The sequence below is a fragment of the Diplotaxodon limnothrissa genome, linkage group LG20, assembly GCF_057381915.1.
Source record: "Diplotaxodon limnothrissa isolate DT_005_m linkage group LG20, D_limnothrissa_male_GT1.1, whole genome shotgun sequence".
NCBI classification, from domain to species: domain Eukaryota; kingdom Metazoa; phylum Chordata; class Actinopteri; order Cichliformes; family Cichlidae; genus Diplotaxodon; species Diplotaxodon limnothrissa.
The window spans coordinates 39,655,215-39,682,920 of NC_140615.1; the positions used below are offsets into that span (position 1 = coordinate 39,655,215).

Below are 27,706 nucleotides of genomic sequence, written 5' to 3' on the forward strand. Positions count from 1 at the left end.
TGCATGTCCTTGAGGTGAGTTGTGTAAAATGTAGTAGTTGTTTTTTGTTTTTGTTCTTTTTGGGACAACAGTATTAAAAAATGCTTCTGATGAGTGCCAAAGTATTTTATATTCACATATTATATGTTCTAAGCCTTCAAAAGGCACCTAAAACACATTTTTGGAATGAGGGTTCTCACAGGTTAGATCTCTGTGACCAGTAAATACAAACATGGATGCATTACGTGGTAGCACATTTTTATCACCTCAATGATACCTAATTAAATGTAGCCTTGGTTTTCTGTTTTTCAGGAAGGCTAGACAGATGTGAACAGTAATTCCATCGAGAATAATTAAAAGTAGCAATTTCAGATGTGTTTTCTCAGAACCTCAACTTTTGTTGTAATTTAGCTTTAGTTATGTGTTTGAAACAAAAGTGCATCATCCTTACAAAAGTATGTCTGTGTTATGTGTTAAAGGACCAAGAAGACCCTAATACCTATCTGATGAAACGTCCTCTCTCCTGCCCAGTCCTGATTGTGAGTCCATCCAACTGCATCCTAGCGGTAGGAGATGTGCCAATAACCACATTTCCAAAAGACTTGGTTACCGAGGGTGCTTTATACCTTATGGCCTACTATTACACCCTTCACCTTACATACCCAAAGTGTGTAGCCACTCTGCTTTCCGTCATACAGACGGAGGTTCTCTTGGACAAAATCCATGAGAGAGATCTCACATCATCTTACAAGAAGAGCATGGCTGAGTGGACTGCTTTTATTGGCCAGTAAAGCCAATATGGTCAGATGGACTATAGGAAAGGACTTCCTCTCTCCTTCCACGGCTACTACAGTCCATGTTGGTTGTGATTGATTTTTGTTTGTAATTTGGCCAGGTTAGCCCAGTGTTATAATTAAGGGTGCACGATAATATTGGCTAACATGCCGACATTTTGTGTTTGGTTTGTGCAGTGCAGAGACAGCCTCGCTTTTAGTTAATTTTAAGATTTTTTTTTTCTTTAATCTTGAGTTTAGACAGAAGACTATTCAGAAAATAGGCTCTACTGTGAAAGAGTAAATTGACTAAGCTGAGACTGACTAGTTTGGTATAAAAGTAAGAATTGCTTTATTGGGTATTGGCTAGTACAACTGTAAAATATTGGATACATCCTTACTCAAACCTATAGACTGTTACCAGACAGAACCGCAGCTGAAATAACAAGGGAGAGTGAAAACTTCCCTTTATTCTTATGGTGTTTACCTAGCAAGAGTTGAAAAGTCCGACATGCGGCTTATTGTGATCTGGTCACCCTGTGTGCATGTCTGGTATGGCTGCTCAGCAGCCATACATTACAGGGAATGAAAAAATCTTTTCAATTTGTTATTGTTGCAATTGCATTCTCTTAATAAAACCCAGTATCTACAGTGCAGGCTCTCCTACTGAAAGTTTTTGAGATACATACATAAAATGTCCAGTTCACCAGCAGTTTAATGCTCTAAAGATTTATTTCAGTCCTTCATGTTCGAGACTCAGATGTTGACACATGGCAGTACTGCACTTTAAAGATTTTACGTGGACTCTGCTGACTCCATTGCTAATTTCAGAACATCCTCAAGTGGCAGGAAGTCACGAGGAAAGGTGTACTCAGTCAGGTTGGAAAGTCCGGACATCACACAGCAGCTCAAGTCTGTGCGGAAAATATCCATGTCGCACGCCTCATACCACTCATTGGTTAAAGCGGTGTAGTACTCGACGTCCGAAGTGGTGGTGAAGCCATTGAAACCCCCGACGACAAAGAGGCGATCATCAATTACCTCAATGCCAAAGTTGCTGCGGGGGGTCAGCATAGAGAACACGAGGTTCCACGTGTTGGTATGCGGGTTGTAAGCCTCAGCGGTGCGCAGATAGTTGTTTCCATCGAAGCCACCAACCTAAAAGTAAATACGTGGCTCAAATGATTGAATGTAAGTGTAACCAGCTTCACCGTACCCCTGTAAGAAAATGCACCTGCTATATGTCTTTAGCTGCTTTTGCACAGATACTCCAGAAAGTGACGGAAGAATTAAGTTGCAATATTGTCCAAAGTTGCCCTTAATATGTAGCAGATACAAGGAAATTGTTTACCTTAGGTGTGATCTGACTACTGGAAATACTCTGATTGGTTTAGGGTTTTACCTGGATAAAGCGAACAGCTACCTGACATATTCTCATGCTGTTATATGGAGTTTACACATAAAAGTTGTTTAAAAAAGGCCCATTAACGTCCCAGTATTTGCATTTTCACAGGCCCGCATTTGTTGGGAATGTCTAGAAAAGATCAGGGTGCAGTGGTGTGTGAAAATGACTTCTGAATTAAAAGGAGAAAGTAAAATAAAGTAGAAGCCAGCTGTTGTGGAAGTCTGTATGAGACCTTTTTTCACTCAAGCCTCAACTACAGCTATTAAAGTGCTGTTGTCTATTACACCACGCTATTATCAACAAAGATGAATAGCCCTCGACAAAAAGTATTTGTGTTTTCAGTATAAATGTCTTCACAGCTCTTTTGCCTTTAGTCCAAAAAGGAACACTGAGTTCCAGTCCTTTCTTCCTATAACAGATTAAAGTAGCCCTGACAGGCTATAAGTGCCTATAAGCCTGATCAAAGACCCTGAGGTCAGCACCAGGGTAAGGTCACTGCATTCTGCTGATGATAACTTTTCCTTTTTTTGAATAGAGACTTAGTCTGAATAGAAAATAAATACTAAACGGTAGCTAGCTAAATAAAGAAGTGTGTCTCAGAAGGTGAGACTAAAATCTTTGCTTTTTACCAAAGGGTGCAGCTGCAAAACAACTAAATAAGTGGTTTTAAGGCAAATAGCAAGATAAATTTACAGCTAAAAGGCCTACCGTCCCCAGAGGATGAGTTCTAATCACTTGGCTTATTCCCTCATTTTTCTAAAGGTATTGCAGGATAAGTTTGAAATTGTCTCTAACATATGTCCTCTATGGAACGATGAGGATGACAATGTTGGTTTTGAATAAGTATTTCTGTTGTACTGAGTGAAATGTGAAATCATCAAAGACACAACATTTTGGGAATGAGGCACATGAAAAAAAAAAGAGAGGCAGAAACATCACTAATCAGTTAAATTAATACATAGAATGAGTAAGAATGCCTTCTCTGAACCTGTGGTCAGGATAGGAATCTGATCATTGATAAATACAAAACAAAGTTAGCCAAATTCTGTGTCAGCCAAATCTGTGTTAAGCCTTGCTGATCAAAGCACATTACAGATTTGATTTGTATGTTACGTGAGTGTCAGCACTACTTTGTGGTCTTACTGCAAAGACATGATCCGCATATGCAATGACACCTATCCCGCTGCGGCGGCTGTTCATGGGACTGATCATCGTCCACTGGTTGCTCTCTGGGTTGTAATATTCAGCTGTCTGCAGACACTCGTTGCCATTGAGTCCACCACAAATGTAAATCTGAAAACAAAAAAGGGACATTAAAAATTTTTACATTTCTTAGATTTCAGTTGGAAACAATGTTACCTGTAAGTGAAATGTTTCCACATCATTTGTGAAGTAAGACCGATACTCAGTACCCAAGTGTCCAACTGAAAAATATGACAATTAACAAATGTGTGTGTTTTACAATTTTTTTAATATCTGTTATATTTTAGTTGACAAGTCAACTCAAATAAAGTACTGTACATAAATGCAAAGATGCACTTGTGATCAGTTAGAAACAAAATAGATATATATTAGTATATTTTTCAACTTTTTAAACTATACTTTTAAATTTGAAAACATGAACATAGAAACCAGTTTGTGACCTATCTTGCACCTCGCTTCACTGTAAAAATGTGTATTCCCTGACTGGTTGGCAAGTGGTTGCTGGAGGTTGATGGCTGTCACTACTGTGAAATTGTAACCAGGAAGGTTTTGCACCACAAGCCTCCTTGTGTTTCCTTTGGTCGTAAGCAGACTGTTGAGGTTTGCATGGAGTACTCTGACTTACTGCAAATACTCAAACTATTTGCTGTAGAAATCTGTAGAGTCTTTCATACAACCACTGCCTAACCAGCTGAGGAGTACACATTTTCCCCTAGCAACTGGTTGTTACCAAAGGTTGCTGACAGGTCTCTAGGCCTGTGTGCCTTAGACCCTACTCTATTTCTCTGCTACTGTTTTACTTCACCCACCCGGTTGTTAAGTGTTGTGCAGCTGGCGTGGCTCCTCTGTTCGTGCATCGGTGCAATAAGACTCCACTGGTTGATTTCAGGTTGATAGCGCTCTGCACTGCTGAGTCGTACATGCCCGTCGTGGCCTCCCAGGGCATAGATGAACCCGTTCAACACAGTCACGCTCACATAGCAGCGGCGGGAGTGCATGGGCGCCACCTCATTCCAGGCGTGAGTGGTCAGGTCAAACCTACGGACGCTGTTGAAATGCTCCACCCCGTCGAAGCCACCAACGGAGTAGACGTACCCGTTGAGGAAGGCGGCTCCATGATAAGCACGAGGACACTCGAGGTTGTTCGTTACGTTGACCCAGCGGTTAGCCCGGCAATCGTAGGCCTCGATGCCGTTAGTTGGCTCACCACCACTCCACCCCCCAATGGCCAGCAGGATGGAATGAGGCAGGCGGGGACGAGCAAGAGGGTGATACAAGGCAGACATGAAGGGTCTGCTTCCTAGATCATGTATGTCTAAGATGGCATTACTTATCATGGACAGGCACTCAGAATTGGCCTCCACCAGCTCACTAGACAGCACATTGTCCTTTAGGTAGTCTGACGTCATCAATCCCAGTCGGACCTATAGAGAGATGACAGAAGAGAATGTGACTATGAATTTCAACTACATCAGTTTTAGTAAACTCAAGCTTCTTTAGGATAATGCTCCTAATGTTGTTTAATTTTCTTATTGCTAGCAAGAGAGCGACCAAAGTCAGACACCATTAGCCTTTTCGTCAACAGGGACAGTTTTTAGTCATAGCCCTAGCAACTATACTTAATAAATATAATTTATTCTATAGTATGTGTGTAGAGATCTGATACGGTTTTAATGCTCTTGAAGAGAATTTCTTAAATGTGGTTTGGCTACACCTGAAAAGAGCAAAATCTCAAGATATTAAAGCATCCTTATACCCAGATGGATCGACTCAATCTATGACTTAAATGCTGAAGATTTAAGTCCAAACTAAATGTAGTAATGAAAGTTTATAGACCTTGGACAACAGAGCGGTGAGGTGTTGTTTCCGTTGTACAGGTACATGGCTAATCCACTTTGTAAGCGCTTCATACAAAGTGGTCTCCCACACATTGAGGTCCTCTCTATCAAGGATGTCAGCAAGTTCCTCCACAGTTAGGTGCAGGAACTCCTCCTCAAGAACAACCTGCTCAAAGTTACTGATGATGTAGTGGTAGGCCTTGGTGCGTAGTTCGGGTGATAAGCATACTTTTGTGAACTGCCAAATGCCAACGCAGTTCTCTGGGCACAGTTGCTCCCCGAGGAAGTCAGAGCAGAGTTTCACAATGTCCATTGCATTGAATTGATCAGCTGCCATGAGAAGTTCCACTACATTTTCCCCCGTTATGGAAACTGAGCCGGTGTATGCAAAGTTAATGATGAGTGCCATCATCTCAGAAGACAAGCCAGGTATGTTGAAGACCTGTTTGTCTGGGTCGCTGCAGTGGGTGAAAAGAGCCCTGAGGGTAGAGATGGAGACAGAGTAGAGAATATTAAAAGGTGTGGAGGCAACAAGATAATAAACTATGTCATGCACAAGTACTCCAAGTAACTCCAAAACAGAGTTTGTACATGTTTAGTGCACTTGATTGTTGGGTTTTCAATGTCTTTATTACATTGGCAGCATGTTTATGAAGCTATTGCCAAACACAATGCAGTCCCACACCATGACAGAGCCTCCACCGTGCTTTAAAGTTAACTCTAAACACTCACTGTTGTACCTCTATGACAAATATTGAAATCAACTCCATAGGGCCAGTTTACCCTGATATTTAGTCTAGTTATTGCGTAATTTGGCATACCTCAGTCTGTTTCCTTTCCTTATGGAAGTTCCAGTGCATGTTGCTTAATTACAGTCTCTGTTTCCCTTCCACAACCATTTCTTTTCTTTTTTTTTCTTAACATTTATTTATTGGTTTTAACAGGTTTTACATGAACCATGAAACCATTTCTGATGAGGATGAGGAAACCATTCCTCTGAAAATGATCGGGTACAAGCACTGGACTAAAAAGGGTGAAAAATGTCCAAACCAAACCTTTATAAGTCTTCAAAAAAACACAGAACTATTGCTCAAGTGGACTTTTAAAAAATCATCTGTTTCAAAGCAAAATATAAAAAAATGAGAGGCAACTCAAAACTTTTGCTCAGCGTATAACTGTATAACACAGTTCAACCTTTTTAGTATCAGGAAGTCTGGTGTGTCTTACTGTCTCAATAACAGTGGGGAAGATATTAATGTAACTTAATAAAACACTTCAATTAGACTTCACACAATCACCAAGTGATTCACAGTGCTTTTTAAATGGCACATTTACTGAAGTGGAATCTGGAGCTCTGTGAAGGTAATGATGAAATCTGCAAATGTTTGCATTATGTTTTGGGTGTATCTGTCAGTTGACCGTGACAAAGTCTTTCTATCAGAAAAGTTTTATGATTCAACCTGTTCCTTTTGGTTGGCACTGTTTCACCAACTAAGACCATGAATTACATTTTTCACAGGTATAAATCAGTCAACTGTCCTTCACATTATCAGGTAAGCAACTCACCTGAAGTACGGCGTACAGTTACATAGGATGATCCTGTGGACCGGAAATTCAACATCCTCCACTTTGATGATTGCATCACAAAATTGTCCCTCCAAACAGAGTTCATTATTTACTGAGCTCGACTTGTATGGCAGCTGGCCTTCTTCACTCATCTTGAGTTTTGTGACTGCTTTTCTTAGTTTTTTTGTCTGCAGTTTGTCTTGAAGTGTTCAAAATCAAACCTAACTGTGGAATTTGGGGAATGGAGCCCATGACATCATCATGACTTGGCAACTGTTGCCATGAATTGTTTTGAAATGTATATTTACATTGCATAAAAAAAAAGCTTTGTTTTGATTTGATTTGGATTTAAGAAATTGCATATGAGCCTCACAGATAGCATACAGCATTTTGTATGTTTGCCTCACAGAGGTCACCTAGTAAAATAAGCACTTCAAAACACTCTTACGAATGGACTACAATATCATATTTAGCTCATATTTAACCTTAATAGGCCATTTTGTTTAATAAAATCACTTTGTAATATCCAAACACAGATATTACAAAGTGTGATTCATGGCTAAGCTGTTTTCTTGGGTTGTATTAGACTTTTATCTAGTTGGAAAAATGGGCTCCTGCACTTTACTGATGTACAATAGTAGTAAGAAAGAAAGAAACAAAACACATATATACACTGTATGTATAGTACAAGACTGTTATAATGACGGTGCTTGACAGTATTACCTCAGACAGGTGCAAGCAGTCACCTGTCTGAGCACAGACTGCAGATCTGTTGTTGAGCAATTTCTTTCCATTCATAGATAAATGCAGCATCCAGCTGCAATGGGTTCTGGTTGCCTCTAATGAACATGCCAGCCCAAAATTACCCAGGCATATTCAGTGGGAGAGACATCAACACTAAATGCTGGCCAAGGAAGTGTCTGGATATGCTAGTGATCTTTGGCAATGTGGAGGCGACACGCAAACTGCCACAGGCCAGGTTGTTGTACAGGTTAGAGAACTTCATCTCGATAGCTCTGTCAAGTCACTTCCACCAAGAACAGTCAGATGGTCATGCAAGGGATCACGCGGGATCATGCGTCATGCATGCTCAGCCTGGCATCAGGATGCTTCAGTCAGTTGCAGCAGGGTGGCAGTGATGACAGTATAAGGCATAGGTGTCAAACTCTGGCCCGCGGGCCAAATTTGGCCCGCAGCCTAATTACATTTGGCCCGCGAAGCCATACCAAATTATTATTAGAGCTGGCCTACTGGTATTATACAACTAATATACATATTGTTTAGTATTAAACTTTGCTTGTTCCATATTCAGTTTTTCAGCAAAACTTGTTTGAGTCCATAAGAAGAGATTCATTCTTAAATCTGGAGGAAGATTTTTTTTTCAATAAATATTAATGTTAGCCCGCGACCTTGTTCCAGTTTTGAATTTTGGCCCACTGTGTATTTGAGTTTGACACCCCTGGTATAAGGCATACACCAGAGAAGTCATTCCTTTGTCACTATTAGTGGCTTCATCCACCTGCAGAGGAAAGCAGCTACCATGCACCTTATCATTAAGCACTCGATAGGCAACTTTACAGGGGTAGAGCACAGACGCAGTTTTAGCAGAGACACTGTTGAGCACGACGGTTTAGAAGTGTGTGTCTGAAAAAGCCCTCTGACTTGTCTTTGTGCTCTGGATGTTTGGCGTCTTAGCTTGTTAAGCTTTAAACTGTCACAAACTTGCACTTTAAGACAGACACGCTGCGGCCTCTCCTCATCACCCACCGCTGCGCAGGTATGCTTCATCTTATCTTCTTTGGTTTGGAAACTGTAAGAAACTCCATTCCGGGTTTCTCTGAGGCGTGGGCTTTCATCATCAGAGTTCATCCTCCTATAACAATTAAAATATTCTCAAGCATGATCAACGGTTAATTACGGCACCGGCCGGAGTACCGGGAGCAGTTTGGAAGAACAAAAAGACGCGGAGACTGTTCTAAATTGTCATCCCAAACTAACTCAAAGTTTATTCTTTGTGCAGCAGTTTTTATAGGCAGAAGGGTTTGTGTGTCAACAAGTTTCAAGTTACAACCATATAAGGAAGTTCCCCCTAGCTCTGAAAGGGGCCTTCTATAATCTCAACATACCTTTGAAAGGTCCGTTAAACACTAGACAGTTAGAATCCTTTAGTGATATAAGTTTGCACATGGTAGAATACTGCATGTAGTTATTTGCATTAGGAAATGTTTAACCATGTATACCCAGAGGCACATAATCAATTGTGTGTGATCCTTAGCAGGCTGCAAGCCTGGTGTGCACTCCAGGAATGCACCCCCACGTCCTGGGAGCATGAGAGCTTGCACCCCGTCCTATTGTTCCACGGCAGGATCAAGCAGCTATGCCTGTTCCAGTTTAAGTGCCTTCTTTACATATAGATGAACTGTTGGATTTTCCAGACCAGCAGGCCAAGGGAAGTCGCCCATGGGGTCACAGCAAGAGGAGATGAGGTTCAAACAAAGGGCATTGCAGAAACAGGGTCCTTTGTATAACATCATCAAAAACAATATCCTGTAAATGCTACCATGTAGAGCTGGGCGATATGAGATTTTTTCATATCACGATATGTTTTTTTCATTTCAGGCGATAACGATATCTATCACGATATAAGCCAAATAACTATATTTGTAAGATTTAAATGTGCCGTTGCTCACAAGTAAAATGTGAAATAATCAGCAGCTTGTTTTTATTTAAATATTTATTTCCCATAATAAGTTCAACAGGGTAGATGTACTTAAGGAACATGAGACTTTTTCAGATAAATAAAGGCAAATATTGCAAACTACACAAAAGGCAGCCGCTGAAGCGTTTAAGTTTCAAAATAGAACAAACGAAACAGACTAAATTGTCAATTCCACTTAGAAACAAAATATTAATTCTAAAAATAAATCTTAGTTTGTTTTACAGAAGAACAGACAAAACTGACAAACTTTTGTCAATATCAAATAAACTGAGAACTAAAAGGAAATTCTCAATCTCTCCTTGTTGTATAGCTGAGCTTTTCAAACAGTTTTGTGCGGTCAGCTGAGCGCACCATCCGCTCCGAGCTCCCTGACCTGCACTCAATCTACAGCAGGCGGTGCTGGACCAAGGCCAGGAAGATCGTGAAGGACCTCAGCCATCCCAACAACGGACTGTTCTCTCTGTTGAGGTCAGGAAAGCGATTCCGCTCCCTGAAGACCAACACAGAGAGACTGAGGAGGAGCTTCTTCCCGCAGGCGATACGGTCTCTCAATCACACCACCACACAGTCCTGACCCACACATACAGTTCTTACACACACACTGGACTTTCTGGACTTTGGTTTTGCACAACACTGGTCACTATATTCTTCATTTCCGGTTAATACTTGTACAGCTGCTGTTAGTGTGTATATATTTATTTATATTTAGATTTCTTCATACATTCTTATATAGTTCTATATTGTGTATTTTGTTGTACAGTTATTTTATTTTCAACTTTAATTTATATATTTATCTTTATCTTATTCTTCCCAGTTAAATTTACCCTTCATTCTAATTTGTGTTGTACAGTTATTTCATTTTTAACCTTAATTTATATTTTATTCCTTCCTAGTTAAATTTACCCTTTTTAATTTTTCATATTTATTTCCTATCTTATTCATAGCCTTTTCCTTTTTTGTTCTCTTTAGGTCACGAGCAGTTGTCCAAGCATTTCACTACATATCGTACTGTGTATGACTGTGTACGTGACAAATAAAATTTGAATTTGAAATTTGAATTTGAGTTTTAACAGTTACTTTAGTCTGACAAAAGCCGAATGACGAATTAGCGCTTCCAGTCAGAGACTGAGGCTACGTCCACACGTACACGGGTATTTTTGAAAACGGAGATTTTCCGTTTTCGTTTTAAAAAATAATCCCGTCCACACATAAAGGCAGAAATGAAGAAAAACGCTGCTATGAACATGCCAAAGCAGCAGGTGGCGCTAGATTCCTAACTGTGCAGAAATGTTGGCCAATCAGAAGTCTAGAAGCCTCGGTGGGAAAAAGTAAACAAAGCTGCGGCATAGAAGCAGAACCGAGTCGTATGTGTGGAGGGACAGTAACTGTGTGTATATGTAAGCATTTAAACACTGCAGAGAGTAGAATTAACAGTATTGTAGAAATTCATTTCACCGAAACAATAACGTGGCGCACAGTGTGACGCATGCACCAGTTTATTGTATTTCCAGACTTGCTTTCGGCACAATTTACAGTGCACGCTGCTCTGTTTTTTGTCAGACTTGAAATAGCCGAAATACCTTCACACTACGGAACTTCTATGGCTCTTCCGTTCGACAATCTCTCCGGCATTGGAACCATCATCTGTTTTCTCTTCGGTCACGCTCGGTTGATTTTTCTAGTCGGCACACTCATTTCCTCCATTACGCGCTGGCTGCTTCCCAAACAAACACGTGCGGCTTGGCACTTGTGCTGAACAAGTCACGCGACGTGACGCTGCGGCTGTGATTGGTTCGGCTCTGCGCTACTTAGTTTGGATTGGCTGACCTTTTTTAAAAAAAATTTTTTAATTTTTTAATTTTAAGAGGACAAGAGCGGCGAGGTCTATCGCGATAGCTTAATTTCTCTATCGAGTAAAAGTTATATCGCGATACATATCGTTATCGTTCTATCGCCCAGCTCTACTACCATGGTATCAAAATATCACAACAGAAACATATTTGGTGATGCTTCATCATCTGCTTTGTGTTTGTGTGCGAGCCCCGTCAAAAGCCTGTGCATTATGCTGGCAGCGTCCAAGATGCAGCTTCTGGTTTTTTTTCTGCATTAACATCTCGGGTTGCATTTCATTTTCTTAGTACTTATTTTAATATCTTTAGTTTTTTGTATTTCGGTCTTACTGTAATTTACCTGCTGTGGGCTCAGAGTTATTTTCCCTGATTTTATTTCATATAAACGTGTTTTTCAACCAAACGGTGAGGACTTACCTTCTTCCTTCAACTTCAGAATAGTTGCATGAAGTATACAGGGCAGGAGGTGACGGGCCAGGTCTGCAGGTTTCTGCATCGCCATGTAGTGCAGAACCTAAAGACAAACCCCCAAAAAGTTTAGTCTTCCTGGCTTCTGTTTTCTTTTTGCTCTTTCAGATCAACAGAATATTTTTGCACAGCCAACAGGCTGCCTCTGAAGAAGACTCCAGATAAACGGTGACCTTTCTCTATGATGGTTATTCACAGAGGGACCGGTCATACCCAGATCTTTAAATCTGTCATAAGACTATCAGTGAGCATTATTTTTAACTTTCTCTTTTTGGATAAACAATGTCTTTAAAAGACAGGCAACATTTTCAGTGATGGTGCAAACTGGAGCTCCGAGCTCTGCTTTCATATGTGCAGGAAGAACATGCAAACGCTTGGCAGGGACCTGCCCGGGTCCAAATCCAGGACCCTCTTTGGGTGAGGAAACAACTAACCCCAGTTACTGTTTGTCCCTTTCCCATAAAGCCGACCGGATCATTAATAGAAGCTGGTTTAAAGTTGTTCTTCATTTAACACCATCACACCACAGAGAGCTGCTGTGTGTCAGTTAAACATCGTGTGTGACAGCATCAGATCCTTTTTCATCAACATGTGAAAATGCTTCAACATACATGAGCCAAAACGGTCCCATGGCAGAAGCTGATCCTGAAAATCAGCAGAAACATTCATGAAAACACTTTGTGATCCACTTAGTAAACACGTTTGGCTTAAAAACACGCATGCGGCAAAACGAACGACCTGCTTCAGACCTTCTCGGCCTCCTTGGTGTCATCAAAAAGTCTTTTTTTGCGTCGTGCAGGTGTGACCCTGGCAGTCTCCCAAGCCTCCACCCACATGTTGCCTGGGATCTTCATCCTGGGACTGAGTGTCCCCGTCACCATCGTGTTGCCCTTCTCATCGACCACTTCCTCTTCTACGTAATCCCGAGGTGAATACCAGCGCACAAAATCCTCCAGGACACAGCCGGGGTTGACTGCCTGTGGACAGAGACACAAACTCGTACTTTAAATGAAGTAATGTGTAAATATATTCACTGACACCTCATGCTGGCACTGACGACTGTAACAGGGCCCACTCACGACACCACTGCATTCATGGACCCAAGCACACCAGGTTGTCACTGAACATAAAATGTCATTTAGGCATCAAAACGATTTCCTTCTGTTCAGGACTGGAAGTAAATACGTGTGATCTGGCAACAAAAATGTTTTACTTTTTTGTGTAAGAGTAAATCTGAAAATCTATGAATAACAAATCAATTGTATTTTAGTTTTAAAACCAGTTCAGACTGAATAAAGAGCTCGTCCACACTGGATCAGAAACATAGAGACATGGTGGGAATAACCAACACTGTAGATTCAGGGCAGCTGCAGCATGACTTACACTGTGTGCTGGTCATTATCACTGCATTACTGCCTCAGGTCTGCAGGTCTCTGCAAAGACAAGGTTCAAATAACCTCTGAAGATGATTTATAAAACTGCAATGAGCTGTTTGAAAACTGATGACCACGTGATCGTCTGGTGATCAGAGGTTTCTGCACTCACGTAGCTTCTCCCAGCATGACTGCATCCATCATGCCACACGTGTCAGTGACAGAGTCACAGCTTTCCACAGCGTAGGCTGATCAACAGTCCTCTTATTTCACACTAGTTTACTTGTAATAGCCTACATGACATTTTTTATTAAACATTTATTTATTGACTGTCTGTCCATGGTGTTACTGTGTCTGCTTGTGAGTCTGTCTGTTGAGTTCAGTGTCTTGTCTGGTTCTTTGTGTCTGTAAGTTTCCTGTTATATTCTGAAGGTCTTTGTCTCATGTGAGTGTGGTCAGTTTACGTTTCCCCTGTCTCGTCAGCTCTGATTTGTCCCAGGTGTGTTCCCCTCCTGTCTCCCATCCCTTGGTTACTGCTGTGTGTATTTAAGCCCTGTGTGTTCTCTTGCCTGTTGCTAGTTCGTCTGCGTTAATTCCCTGTGTCAACCTGTGTTCCTCCCTGCATATTTCTATGTTCCCGGGTCTCCAGTTAGCGCTTCAGGTTCGTTTTGTTAGTTTTCTACAGTTTAGGTTATGCTTAGTTTCCTACACACCTCCGCCGTTTCTGTTTGTATCTCCATCTTCTCAATAAAACTCTCCTGCATCTCAGCTGCCAGCATCTTGGGTCCTAGTTAAATTCCACACAGCTCACCCCACGAGCCATGATACCTCCTAAGGAATTGTTGACTGCATTAATTAAGTCCACTTTGATGTTTAATTGGCTAACTTAATCTGAAAATACCATCGCAGATTTGTTTGATGTTGAATTCTCCCAATTCTTTGAATCTTTGGGCTGAAGGAGGGACAATACTCGGTGTATCAATGCTCAATCAACAATCATTTATTTCCATATAATTCAACAGTCAGAGCATTACAACGTCCGGACGGGAGAGATGCTACCAGAGGGTCAGGCACATGTCTCAAAATGGTGACGGGTTGCTCAGCTTTTTATAGTCTCTAGTGGCCCCCAGCTAGTCGTAAAAGCCAAAACATCACATTTTTTCTCTGTTACAGCGCCTAAGTTATGACCTCGGCAGTTGTTTCTCTGCTTTCTGTAAGGTGGGGGTGTGGAATGTGGTCTATCTAGCTCCCCTGTCTTTAGACACAGAGTCTCCTGCTTACAACCTTCTCTTCATGATTCAACAATTAAGCATGTCAAGAAAACAGTGTAACACATTCCCAGCAGATCAAGGATACAGAGTGATGCACATTTATCTAATGAACTAATATGTGAATATGTTCTGTTAACTCAAAAGTATAATGAGAACTAAACTACATACAGCTCACACACTCTATATTAAAGGGTATAATATGATCTACAGCAGTATTCTAATTCAACTACTTTGATTACATATATAAGGTAACATATAATAACAGAATAATCTAATAATTCCCCCTTTTGATCTCTGAAAGAGATCACTTACAACATGCACTCCAGGGTCGCAAGGTCCAAGTTTTCTTGATCCTGAGGCCCTCTGTCCCCCTTTAACGGGTGGACCATATGTGGGATGACCTCTGTGTTCACGCAGTTCAGATGCAAGCAAAGTTAGATTTACAACCATAACAGCAGTTACAGATGACTCTCCCATCACTCCCCAATTCTCCCACAGCTTTATTTTGGTGCTCCAGTTTTCCACTCCCATTTTAATGCCCCCTTATACCTTTCAAATGTACTTAGACTAGAACCTCTGTCTAAGGAGCTTTTAACCTTTATTTTTATTGCTGCAGCTACCAGTGTCTTCCAGTTGGGTGATTCTCAGCTTCTTTCTTCGACCTCCGGGGTTAGACCACCCTTTAGTCATTGCACAGTTCTGGGGATTATTCTGCCCCGATTTCAAACAAAGATCTGTGTATTTTGGGGTCACCGGCGTGTCCCCCTTTTTGCCAAGAGCCTCTTGAACCTCGTTGGTCTGGTGTTCCTGGTTTTCGCCAACCCCTTCATGGTTATTGCTGTGTTTGTGGGATCCATCTTCTCCAGGAGCCCAAACGTCATGACACTTGATCCCAGTTGCTGTCTCGGCAGTCCCTACATCTGTCCCTGCTGTGAAGGGTCCTCACATCTCCGGGTCCCCGTCTGGTGTCTGTTCCTTTCTCTGCAAGAGACAGAAAACCAAAACACCTCTCTCCCTAGCCTTGATAATCTAATATTGTTATCCATTGTTCTTCTAATGATTCAAATTTGGTTCAAAATATTATGTTCAGGACTTATTCTAATCATAATCTATGTGTGTGTAAAAGAAATCAAAAATTAATGAGTCATCTCTAAGTCTAACCCATTATATGCTTAAGTTTTACCATATAATGTTCAAACTCAACTCCCCCGTTTTGACACACTCCCATGTGTCAATTCATTGGAGCTAGACACTTAAAAGAGAAGGTTGGTGACATCATATCTCAGAAAGTATCAGAAATTCTTCTCTCGAGTACCGTTGCTCCAGCCTTGTCATCCCTGAGGATCTTCGATCCCGAAAATGTCCCTTCTCCTCATGTAATAAAGTCTGTCATCCTTCCATGCCCTGGTAACTGGTCCATCCAGAGCCATATGATCTCAAATATACATACAACAAGCCAAACCACACCCTGGTCACACCAACCCTTTTCTGCCCTGAAGATGTCCAACACCATCTTAGTCTGGACCAGGGTTGTAATAGTTTTGCAATTTTCATCAGTTTTAATCAGTTTTTACCAATTGTTTGCTAGTTTAGTTTAGTTTTTATTTTCTGAAAATCCTTAGTTTCAATTTAGTTTTATTTGTGTTTTGCAAAAAATTAAGTGTAACAAAATCCCAGTTCCATCATATCAGTCAAGCTCTTCTGGTTATCCTTGGGTGTTGAGACTAATAACTATTAACTCTTGCCGCACCGAGTGGTCCTAATTTTCGTTGAAGTGAATTGATAACCTTTTGAAGGCGATTGTTTCACACCTTTATTTAGATGTCCCAGTCCTGTTGTCTCGGGATACATCACGCTGCCTTATCTGGGGTTAGCTGTTTTCTGGGGATGCGGGTTGAGTGGGTGAGCTCTTCAAGGAGGGGGAGTGTGCTCCCCCTGATGAGGTCTTCTAGGTAAGCTAGGTTAACCTTCTTGTGTGGGCTTTTCAAGTGCACTTTAAGGTTAGTGGGACTTTTAGTTTTATAAATGTCCCTCATGACCCCCTGATGACCCAGTATTTCATTTTTTGCACACTGTAGTACACATTTTAGTTTTTGCTTGTAGCTCGCATACTCTACTTGCCACTCCTCTAATTCCTGATGTTTCTTAGAGAGGGCAACAGTACCTTTAAAATTATATCACATGTGTGGGGGTGTGGCCTTGCCAATTGTTTTGCCCACCTTTTCAAAATGGCTGGCGTGCCCACAAGCACATTTCATGGAAAAAGAAAGGTAAGCTTGATATTTACATTTAAAATGTTTTGTTAAACTCAGATTTTTATTTTATTCTTTTTGCAAGTCCCCCTCCTCGGTGGCGAGAAACTGTTGGTGTGGTCAAGTGGGTGCTCTAGAAACAAACGCTCAGGACAGAACAGTTATCAGTCATGTACTTCCTACAAATTTTGCATATGTTTTATTTCATATTGATCCTCTGAGTGTAATGGTACATTTTAATTTGAATTTATCCAAACTAAACACAATATTTTCTTTATTTACTTTGCTCTTGTTCTTTTTCAGTACCACATCCTATCAAATGTCCCTGTCAATTATATTCTACATCTAATAACTTACTATTTCAAGTGAGAACCTAAATCACGTGGACCAATGTTTATTATTGCATATCTCTATTCTGAATGTGGCCAGTCATTCATAGGTATTGTTCAATTTTGGCGATTTTCCTCTATAAAATTTAATTGACTTTTTACAGTGGCCTGCTATGGTTAATAATAACATATTCCAGTCATGAGTGGTATCAAAAGTCTTCTCCACTGTAGCATTTGGCATTCCCAATAATATATCATGATACCTTACTCAAAACACAGCTAATATAGCACAGTTTTCTTAATGCAAACATCGGTAACTCAAAATCAGCAACCACAGTGTTAAGTCTGCAGTTCATACTTATGTGAAGCTAGAGTCTCCTCCTCCAGTCTCTCTTATCCTCCTGCTCCTGAAAAAACAAAACAAAACAAAGCGAAGCATCCACCCTTCTCTTGTCGGCTGGGTGAATTGTTTATTGGCATTTACGAATCCTAAAGTTGGTGCAGTCATTGTCTCAGTATCAAGTCAGTCAAAACTTTTAGTCGTCAGTCCATCACAGTCCATTCACATGCATACCTCCATACACATTCATACCAGATGTTGCTGATAATGGAGTCTCCCGCGCAACCTATTCGAGCCTTCATCACCAGCAAGATGACGTCATCATTTTAAAGGAAAACAATTCCTTGTTGTTTTTTGGGCCGGATTGACTCGGTGCAATCCTTTTAGACTCAGAACTTCTCAGTGTTCCCTATAAGTGAATTTCTCCCAAGCCAATTACAATCATGGAGAAGCACACTTTGCAACTGTTTTTGTAAGAATATTTTATAGCGCTTTAAATTTCAATCTTTCAGGCCTTGTTTAAAGAGCTGATTGTTAAATCATGAACTCACAAAATATCAACATATCACCATATCACCATATCACCACCGGTGGATCACACCTCTCAGATTTTCTTATCTCAGTGCACTGTAACAAAAACGAAAACAGACATAACCAACAAAATACTACTAAAATAACACAAACTAGGGCCCGTTGCAGACATGTCCAAGCATAAAACTATCCCTCTCTCGCTTACGAGAAAGAACACAAGCCAAAGCTCACTGATAAAATCAAGCTAGCGCTAAACAAAACCAAACAATCAACCAGAAATTCACAGGAACATTTTGCTTCCTGCCGGGACAATATTGTGTGGGAATGAGAACCTCAGGTGCCGTAACACCTTTTGTTCCTCCTTGAATTAAAACTCAATCACAGAAAATGCCGTACTCCGACCTAAACTTACACTATTAATTCATCATTTTCACTCTGTGCCACTGTTCCTCATCAGGGCTGTGTGAAGCACAGCAAAGAATTCAGTCAAGGCCTTGAGCCATAAACAGACATCACGCACAGACATTGTTTTCATAACCAAACTTTTTTAGACCTTATTCCTAAAATCTACATAAATGCCCTCTGGGTGACATATAACACATTCTAAGTATTTAATGGTAATCAATGGCTCCTCATAAAAATTATGCATTGGGATGTTTGTGTGCAGCATTTTGCATATCAGCATAAGCAAAGCATTCTTCATTGCATCAGCGTGTATGTGTGTGTGCGTGTGGATCACTCTTCATTGCACAAGCGTGTGCATGTGTATGTGTGTGCATCACTTCTCAGTGAATCAGCATTCCCGTGTGTGTGTGTGTGTGTGTGTGTGTGTGTGTGTGTGTGTGTTCATCACTTTCCTGTTCTGGTGTTCTGGGTAAACCACGGCCTGAAGCATGCCCTGGGGTCCTGCCCCCCTCCTTTTCAGTTTGTTTGCGACCATTGCTGCTGCTGCTGCTCAAAATTCAGTCCGTCCTGGTTCTGACCCCAATTGGGGCAGTCCTTTCTCCAGTGTCGATGTTCACCGCAGGTGAAACCTGCATCTTCTTCTGTGTTTTTGTCCATTCTGAGGTGCCTTCTGTCCTCAGTTACTCCTCTTGTCTCGGTCACGCCCTTTTTCGCCACCCGATCATCCGTGTTGGTCCATCACTGTCCTGCACAGTGTGAATGCAAAGTTATCAAGGTCAGCATTCTTTCGCTCGGCCTTACTTTTCATTCGGGCTTGGCGGGCGTCTCGTCACAGCTGAGCTCTGTCAGCTGACGCAGTCTGGGAATTTTCCCCCGTGTAGTGAAACGGGCCTTAGGTTTAGTGCTCTCCGTCTCGGCTGCATGAGATCACATTCCTGCAGGTCTGTTGACATTCTCAGGTCGTTGTTGTGGGTCCAGCTGTTGCAGCATTTGGTCAGTGTCACGTATGGGGGAGAGCAGGAGTCCAGTCAGCCTCGGCTTTCAGGGCCGGCAAAGCAGCCTGTAATTAAATATATATAGAAAAAACAAAAACAAAACAAAACAAAAACAAACAAAAACAAACGAACAGGAAAATGATGTTGTGTTGGCTGTGTTATTCAGAGGGGAGACAATGGGGCCAGGCCCTGTGTCAGCCTTCTTTCCCCCTTTTTTTTGTTTTTTGTCTCCCGATATAATCAACTCCTAACCCACCAAGTTGACAGGACAACATGCACCTGTTAAAATTCTTAAGATCATGTTTAAAAGCCCAAAAAAGGAACTTTCTTTCATTCAGTAATCACTTTTATTAATCAATCAACAGAAAACATGTCACAATTTGAATCTTTTAACCACTAAATTTGTTGTGTCTTGCCTGGTTGGTTAGACCAGTGTTCCTTTTTTTTTTTTTTTTTTTTTAGTTAAATTGTTGTCCTGCAACCCAGAGGGTTTCTTTGTCAGTAATGTATAGACTTCATCATTTAAGTATGTTAATTTTTCTTTAACCTTGCTGGAAAATCTTCACGTGTTCATGAGTGTAAGCTGTTTCTTCATTGCGTGTATGTGCATTTGTATAAAAGCAGGTTAATTTTATCTTTTCTCAAACTAGGCGTTACCTTAAAAGGAGCCTTTCTCTCAGATTTCTCTGCTTGTGTGTTTTTGTTTCACCTTTTTGTTGTGATGCTCCGGACGCCTTCCCAACCTCCACAAGTCCGTTGGCCCCAATTTTATGTGTTAAAACTTCTCTTAATTTCTCCTCTAATTCTCTCCTCGCTGCTGTCTTTTTCACAGCTGCTGATTCGTGCTGGGTGTGGTTCCCATTACCTATAATTTTGCTTCGACCGCTGTGCTTGTGGGGGCAGTTGGTCCAGGTCCGCAGCTTCCTGTATTAACACACTAAGAGATTTATTTAATTTCATTTTCATCACATGTTAAACAGATAAGCAGGCAACCCGCCTACCTTGACAGCGTAAACTGTACGTCAGTCTCCCAACACATTCCTCTCTGTACTCCTCCATAATTCTCCACTGCACCTCTTACTATCTCTCCTTTTTATTTTTATTACACCACAGAGTAATACACCCAATTATGCCCGTCTATCTCTATGTGGCTCCAAATTCCCTCTTTATTTTAATTTCACACTCGTCAGGGGACAGGCACACAACAATTTCAACCACTGAAACGAGGAATTCAACCTTTTTATATTTCTTTACTAATCTAGACTCAACCTTTGTTCGCAAAATGTGTCTTGTTCTAGTCCGGAATAAATGTGAACCCGTGATTACACGGCCGTTCCAGTGTTATTTCCGTAGCTATGCGGGGGCCCTCACCTCCCCAAGTCACCACCTCGGCACCCGGACGCCGCCGGTCCTGGCCGCGCGTCCACGAACAGGAGGGTCGCCACTCCTAGGGCAAAATTATTTCCACAGGTACACTAGGCATCAACCTTTGATCCTAAAATGTGTCTTTGCTCTAATGTCCTCCTAATCAAACACATCAACCGTCACTGTCACTGTGTTCACACTTCACACACAGAAACACACTCAGCGCGTGCCTCACACATAGCCAGAGCGCGCCTTACACACACAGCGCGTTACACCATCAGTGAGACACACAGAGAGCGTTCCTCATCAGTGGAAGATTACACAGAAACTTCTGAGCTCAACTGTTAGATCTTCTTAAAGCACACTGCACCATAGACCAAAATACCCCTTTCTCTGCGCTTATGACCGCCACAACAGGGCAAAGTCGCATCATAAAAGTGATGCTTGCATCCCCGAAGTTATACCTGACATCATAAACCAGGTTTTGCTCTATGTACTTAAAATTTTACTTTGTATTATGACCGCAGCCCTTAAAACTCGACTGACGCCACAAACCACCGTCAAAACCTCTATCCAATGTACTAAAACTAGCACCAACCACTACTGCACTTCACGGCCGCACCACCGGAACACGCCGTATCATAAACCAAACCTACGGACGTGTTTCGCTCTCGCGTTGCCAGCGTTCAACTGCACCGTGAAGCCAGCATCTGCTTTTCCTTAAATCAACTTCTATTTCATTTCTGCACATTTATCTAATGAACTAATATGTGAATATGTTCTGTTAACTCAAAAGTATAATGAGAACTAAACTACATACAGCTCACACACTCTATATTAAAGGGTATAATGTGATCTACAGCAGTATTCTAATTCAACTACTTTGATTACATATATAAGGTAACATATAATAACAGAATAATCTAATATTGAACAATCTGTCTTCACGTCACTGATGGTGGTATAGAAAAGTCTTAGACATGCTCTTGGCAGACAGGGGAGGTGTGTGTTCAGTGTTTGCTATTATTTGCTCCACTTTTGTTCTGAAACACACAACTTCAGGAGACATTGATGGAGTACCGTTGAGGACCTGGAAAGTGAGGACAAGAATCAAGGAAGTTAGCATGATTATCCACTTGAATGCGTTGAATCTTTCTGACCAGTTGATCACCAAAAGGCAGATCACACGAAGCCCTGTTTAACAGCTCGTTTGGAAGTACTGTTAGTTTTTCAAAGAGCAGCAGGATTGTGGGGTCGCAAATTTTAAAGGCTTTGCAGAATTTCTATAGGCTGGAAAGATGTTGATTCAGGCTTTTGGAACACAATTGAAACCAAAACACAAAATCTACAGGAGATGAGTGAAGTGTGATGCCAACAGTTTTATTGAACATACAAGATTAACAAAGATTTAGAAGAAAGAAAAGCCCACTAGGGTGTTCGCCATAAGTACATGCAGGCCAAACACCAATCAAGATAAATAAAGATGAAGACTCCCGGGACTCTTCTGAGGTCCTTTTACAAAACAACAGCTGGGTATCAACAGGTGTTCACATAACAGTAGTGCAAGCTATGTTAAAAATATGAATAATAAATGACCTAAGTATATGGGTCACAAACAATACGAGAACTTGAATCAACCGCCTAACATTGTCATTCCCTAAAATATTCCCTTTCCATCTACAAAGCACTTCCCATTAATGTCAATCTAGTGTATAAATTCATTAAAAACAAAAACAAAATCCCAACAGGAGTTCTGGCAGTGTGCAAGTTAGCGAACAGTGTACAGTTAGTAAACTGTCTCATGCTTTAAACACCTTCAAACTGTGAACTTCAGAGAAAAAACTGATTTCAATAAAGGCTACCGCATGTACACGGGTAGTTTTTTTAAACTGATATTTCCAAGTGTGATTCTGAGAAATAGTTCTTTTATGTCAAGACCCAAAAATATCTCAAGCACTGTTGAGGCCATGCCAAAGAAAATGAAGAAACTTCAGTAAAGACAAAGCCCATAAACAATAAAAAATGATGTCAGAAAATGTGATAAAGGTGCAAACATTTCATGTTGCGAGACAAACACTTTTTCTTGTCCATGTGTGAAAAAAGAAACTGAGCTTCTGAAAACCTTTTCAAAATGAAGTTTTTTTTCCCGAATGCTCATTTTTAAATGATCCAAACACTGTTTATGTGATCTGCCATCACCATTTTCTAAGAATGAAACTTAGCATGTAGGATGGTTTCCGAAATGCATTTTCAACTGTACTAAAGTAATACAGAATGTGGCTTCTCACCTGTGTGAATTCGCATGTGCATATTCAAGTGACTCTTCCTAGTAAATCTTTTCCCACAGGTGCTACAGCAATGTGGCTTCTCACCTGTGTGAATTCGCATGTGTATATTCAAGTGACTCTTCCTAGTAAATCTTTTCCCACAGGTGCTACAGCAATGTGGCTTCTCGCCTGTGTGAATTCGCATGTGCATATTCAAATTAGATTTTACATGAAATCTTTTCCCACAACTACTACAGCAATGTGGCTTCTCGCCTGTGTGAATTCGCATGTGCATATTCAAATGACCCTTCACAGTAAATCTTTTCCCACAACTACTACAGCAATGTGGCTTCTCGCCTGTGTGAATTCGCATGTGTGTTTTCAAATTTGATTTTACATGAAATCTTTTCCCACAACTACTACAGCAATGTGGCTTATCACCTGTGTGAATTTGCATGTGTCTCTTCAAGTGACTCTTCCTAGTAAATCTTTTCCCACAGGTGCTACAGCAATGTGGCTTATCACCTGTGTGAATTTGCATGTGCATATTCAAGTGACTCTTCCTAGTAAATCTTTTCCCACAACTACTACAGCAATGTGGCTTCTCGCCTGTGTGAATTCGCATGTGTTTAGTTAAGTCTGACTTCCAAATAAATCTTTTCCCACAGGTTCTACATAACTTAGCTGTCTTGGAATTTTGAACTGACAAGCCTGATACGATTTGCTCCGACTTATTTCTGTGTGAGTTACCATCCTTGCTTTCATCCTCATCTGTGTCAGAAGAGTTGTGAGAAAGGCACTGGTCACAGCATGGTTCTGATTCACTGTGGTCACTTTTTTCACGAGATGGAAAATTTGCAGTCTCCTGCATTAGTACAAGCGGTTTTTCCTCTTCAGTGGTACTGAGTTCCTCCTGTTCCCCTTTAATCTGTGAAGGATCCTCCTGGCCTAAACTGGAGTTCTTCTCCTGGTTACAGACCTGCTGATTTGTGAGCCCCTCCACATCCTTACAGTCATGTTGTGGAAAATCTGAAGGGACAGATCAAAAAGCATACATTTTTTGCCTTAACCATTAGCAAATCTCCACATGGTAAGCATGTTGCTTAGATATACCAATGAAAATCATGTTGTGGGGAGAAACAGTTTTGCTGACTCAGTGAAAACCATTTTGGCTGCTCATTTACAAACTCTACAAATAATATAAACAGACCATCTACGATGAGAAAATAAAGACGATATATAATCAAACAAAACAAAGTCGTATCCCTGAAAATTTTTAATCAAAGTGCACAAAACATTTAAAAGTTTATTTAAAATTAGTTAAAAACTTTACAGGACACTCACTGCAGTATTTTTTTGTTTATTTTTTAGATTAACCATTCATTACCTGAAAGTTGGGGAGAATGGCAGGTAGAACCTTCACCTTTCAGGTCCCTCTTCTGTGAAAACAGCTGCCAATTTGGATTCGGAAGACAGATACCCTCTCTACTTTTAAGATTAGGCTTAGGTCAGTACTGTTGGGGCAGTTAGCATTCTCTTAAAGTCTCTTTGTATGTTTTCCTGTCTGGTGGCCTCTTGTTGGTTTACATTATGGTTAACACTAGAAATACTGACTTTTTTCTTGGTGCAAGTCCCTACCACTAGATTTACTAACCCCGTGCAAATTTGCGTAAATTCCCTGAACCTAACACCTACTAGCACCCCCAATATATATATATTAGGGGTGCAACGATACACAAAATTCACGGTTCGGTTCGGTTCGATACTTTGGTGTCACGGTTCGATATTTTTTCGATACAAAAAAAAATGTTCATGCCTTTTTAATTTGTCATTTATTAAAATTATAAATATATATTTTAACTCAAAAGTACAGTTTTTAAATTTAACCCTAACCCTTGTGCGCGTTTTTTATTTTGACAGCGAATGCGCACCTGTGGACCACTTATGTGCAGCCCTGGTTATATAGCTCGTCATATTGCAGCCACAGAAATTATTTTGTCCATGAAACCATAAAGCTGCACTTTCTTTTTGCCTTATAGTCTGATTTGTCATAACTTCTCCGTTTTGTGGTAAGCTTTTATTTGGCTGTCACTTCTTCACCCTGACCTGTCTTATTTGGCTCAGCAGAACTGAAATGCTTTTACACGCGCACTCACATAAGCTCAGCGATTCTCTGCGCGATCAACCTCTCACATGTTTAAGCTGCGGGAGATTTCACTTGTCATGTTTGCATAGTAAGCTAACGATTAATAAGACGATGTCAGAGGAATTGGTGAGGAATCACTCATCTTTGGAAAAGAGAGTTTATTACAGAGAAATGGCTCTTTCCAAAATAAAAGCTATACTATCCGCTTCTTCTGGGCTATATTCTCAGCAGCATAAGGAGAATCATGTGCTAACAGCTGTCTAAATGACTCGGCTAAAGTTAGTAGCATGCTTGTTGTTTTTGTCTTTGCACTAGGATGATGTCGGTGTAAATGTGCAGTCATATTCGTTGTGTTCCCACTAGTGCTTTCAGGTTAATCTCGTTCAAATGACCTTAACGCCACAACACGGCAAATCTCCGTTAACGAGCTACCGCCGATCGCTCCGTGCATGGGGCTAGACGGCCAACACGTTAACGAGCTAACTGCGCTAACACACTAGTTCACACCCATGTAATTGAGCATTGCGTGGCACATCCAACATACTGTTTTACTTTAGTCCATGACTCGCTTACCTTCAGGGTCATACGTCACATGAAAACCAAAATAATTCCAAACGCCAGATCTGAATGAGGGTCAATTTGCCTGTTGCAAGGAGAGCTTAACTTCTGTCTCGCTAGCTTGCCCTGTGCTCTTCCTTCTGACTATGCTGTCTGTGTGGAGCGCTCAGTGGATCTGCGCTCGACAGTGCAGCCTAGGCGGAGTAGTCGAACGCAGATCCACTGAGCGCTCAACACAGACAGCATAGTCAGAATGAAGAGCGCAGGGCAAGCTAGCAAGACAGAAGTTAAGCTCTCCTTGCAACATGAACCTCCCCCACCCTCATTCAGATCTGGCGTTTGGAATTATTTTGGTTTTCATGTGACGTATGACCCTGAAGGTAAGCAAGGCAAGGCAAGGCAAGGCAAGGCAAATTTATTTGTATAGCACAATTCAACAACAAGGTGATTCAAAGTGCTTTACAGAGACATTAGAAACAAAAACAAATAAAAAGCATGATTTAAAATTGATTAAAACAAGCAAACAAACAAACTAACTAAACACACACATTTCACACCTGTTCGCGCGATCTGAACCCTTATCGTAAGGGGAGCTACCAGTCCTTCTGTGGACGAGCTACTTTCTATTTTAAATTCCCTGAATTTAAAGTACTCTCTAGACCCAGTCTAGACCCAGTTGGGGAGCTACCCAGAGCTCTAATCCCACACCTGTTCGCGCGATCTGAACCCTTATCGTAAGGGGAGCTACCAGTCCTTATGTGGACGAGCTACTTTCTGTTTTAAATTCCCCGAATTTAAAATACTCTCTAGACCCAGTCTAGACCCAGCTGGGGAGCTACCCAGAGCTCTAATCCCACTTAACAAACAAACAAACAAACAAAACAGTATATAAAATCAAAACAGATAAAATCAGAACAGTAGATAAAATCAGTAGTTAATGTAAGTTTTGAAATTTAAGCTTAACTAATTAACAAACAAACAAAACAGTATATAAAATCAAGACAGATAAAATCAGAAATAGATAAGATCAGTAGTTAGTGTAAGTTTTGAAATTTAAGCTTAAAAGTGTGGATTTGGTGCTTTATTCAAATGCAGCTGAGAACAGGTGAGTCTTCAACCTGGATTTAAATAAACTGAGTGTTTCAGCTGATCTGAGGCTTTCTGGGAGTTTGTTCCAGATATAAGGAGCATAAAAGCTGAATGCAGCTTCTCCGTGTCTGGTTCTGACTCTGAGAACTGATAAAAGACCGGATCCAGATGACCTGAGGGATCTGGAAGGTTCATACTGGGTTAGGAGGTCACTGATGTATTTTGGTCCTAAACCATTCAGAGCTTTATAGGCCAGCATCAGAACTTTAAAGTCTATCCTCTGACGGACAGGCAGCCAGTGTAAAGACCTCAGAGCTGGACTGATGTGGTCCACTTTTTTGGTCTTAGTGAGGACTCGAGCAGCAGAGTTCTGAATGAGCTGTAGTTGTCTGACTGATTTTTTAGGTAGACCTGTAAAGATGCTGTTACAGTAATCAAGCCTACTAAAGATGAATGCATGGACTAGTTTTTCCAGGTCCTGTTGAGACATCAGATCTTTTATCCTTGAAATATTCTTGAGGTGATAGTAAGCTGATTTTGTTATTGTCTTAATGTGTTTTTCTAAGTTTAGGTCTGCATCCATCACTACACCCAAATTTCTCGCCTGGTCTGTGGTTTTTAGATGTATAGATTGAAGTTCTCTGGTGACCTGTAAAATTGCAAAGTGAAAGCAAAAAAACAAGCGCAAATTCAAACGGGATTTCAATATGTCACATATTGACAGTGGCTCACCGATGCCAATGACATAATTACCCAGCTACATTTCTGAAAGAATGCAAAAGCATTGACATATATTTTTCCTTCCTACAATAGCCCGACGGGCAGGGCAGAGATAGATTTTGGTAGCCCGACTGAAAAAATTGCTAGCCCCAGGATGTCGGGCTAGCGATTTTGCGAGCCCTGTATCTGATTGAGGAATCACTCATCTTTGGAAAAGAGAGTTTATTACAGAGAAATGTCTCTTTCCAAAATAAAAGCTATACT

At 40.9% G+C, this 27,706-nt stretch overlaps 2 protein-coding genes across 2 annotated transcripts in view; both read right to left on the reverse strand.

The window, feature by feature from the left end:
* LOC146611500 (uncharacterized) overlaps window positions 1-23,837 on the reverse strand; it is a 68,072-nt gene extending 44,235 nt beyond the window's left edge. Inside the window, exon 1 of the mRNA XM_085344088.1 lies at window positions 22,951-23,837. Coding sequence (XP_085200214.1) covers window positions 22,951-23,800 — 850 coding nt within the window. The 5' untranslated portion in view covers window positions 23,801-23,837. The remainder of the gene's footprint in view (window positions 1-22,950) is intronic.
* LOC146611501 (kelch-like protein 10) lies at window positions 1,548-6,916 on the reverse strand. Its single transcript, XM_085344087.1, has 5 exons — window positions 6,765-6,916; window positions 5,197-5,677; window positions 4,170-4,784; window positions 3,301-3,450; window positions 1,548-1,910 (listed from the first exon to the last, which is right to left on the reverse strand). Exons 1-5 carry the CDS (start codon window positions 6,914-6,916, stop codon window positions 1,548-1,550), a joined length of 1,761 nt encoding a protein of 586 aa, XP_085200213.1.
* Window positions 23,838-27,706: the final 3,869 nt, after the last annotated feature.

Coding starts and splice junctions, on each gene's coding strand:
- LOC146611501 (XM_085344087.1), bottom strand. CDS start 6,916: ATGAGTGAAGAAGGCCAGCTGCCATACAAGTCGAGCTCAGTAAATAAT. Junction 4,785..5,196: donor TCACCGCTCTGTTGTCCAAG/GTCTATAAACTT, acceptor ATCTCTCTATAG/GTCCGACTGGGATTGATGAC. Junction 3,451..4,169: donor GCACAACACTTAACAACCGG/GTGGGTGAAGTA, acceptor TTTTGTTTTCAG/ATTTACATTTGTGGTGGACT.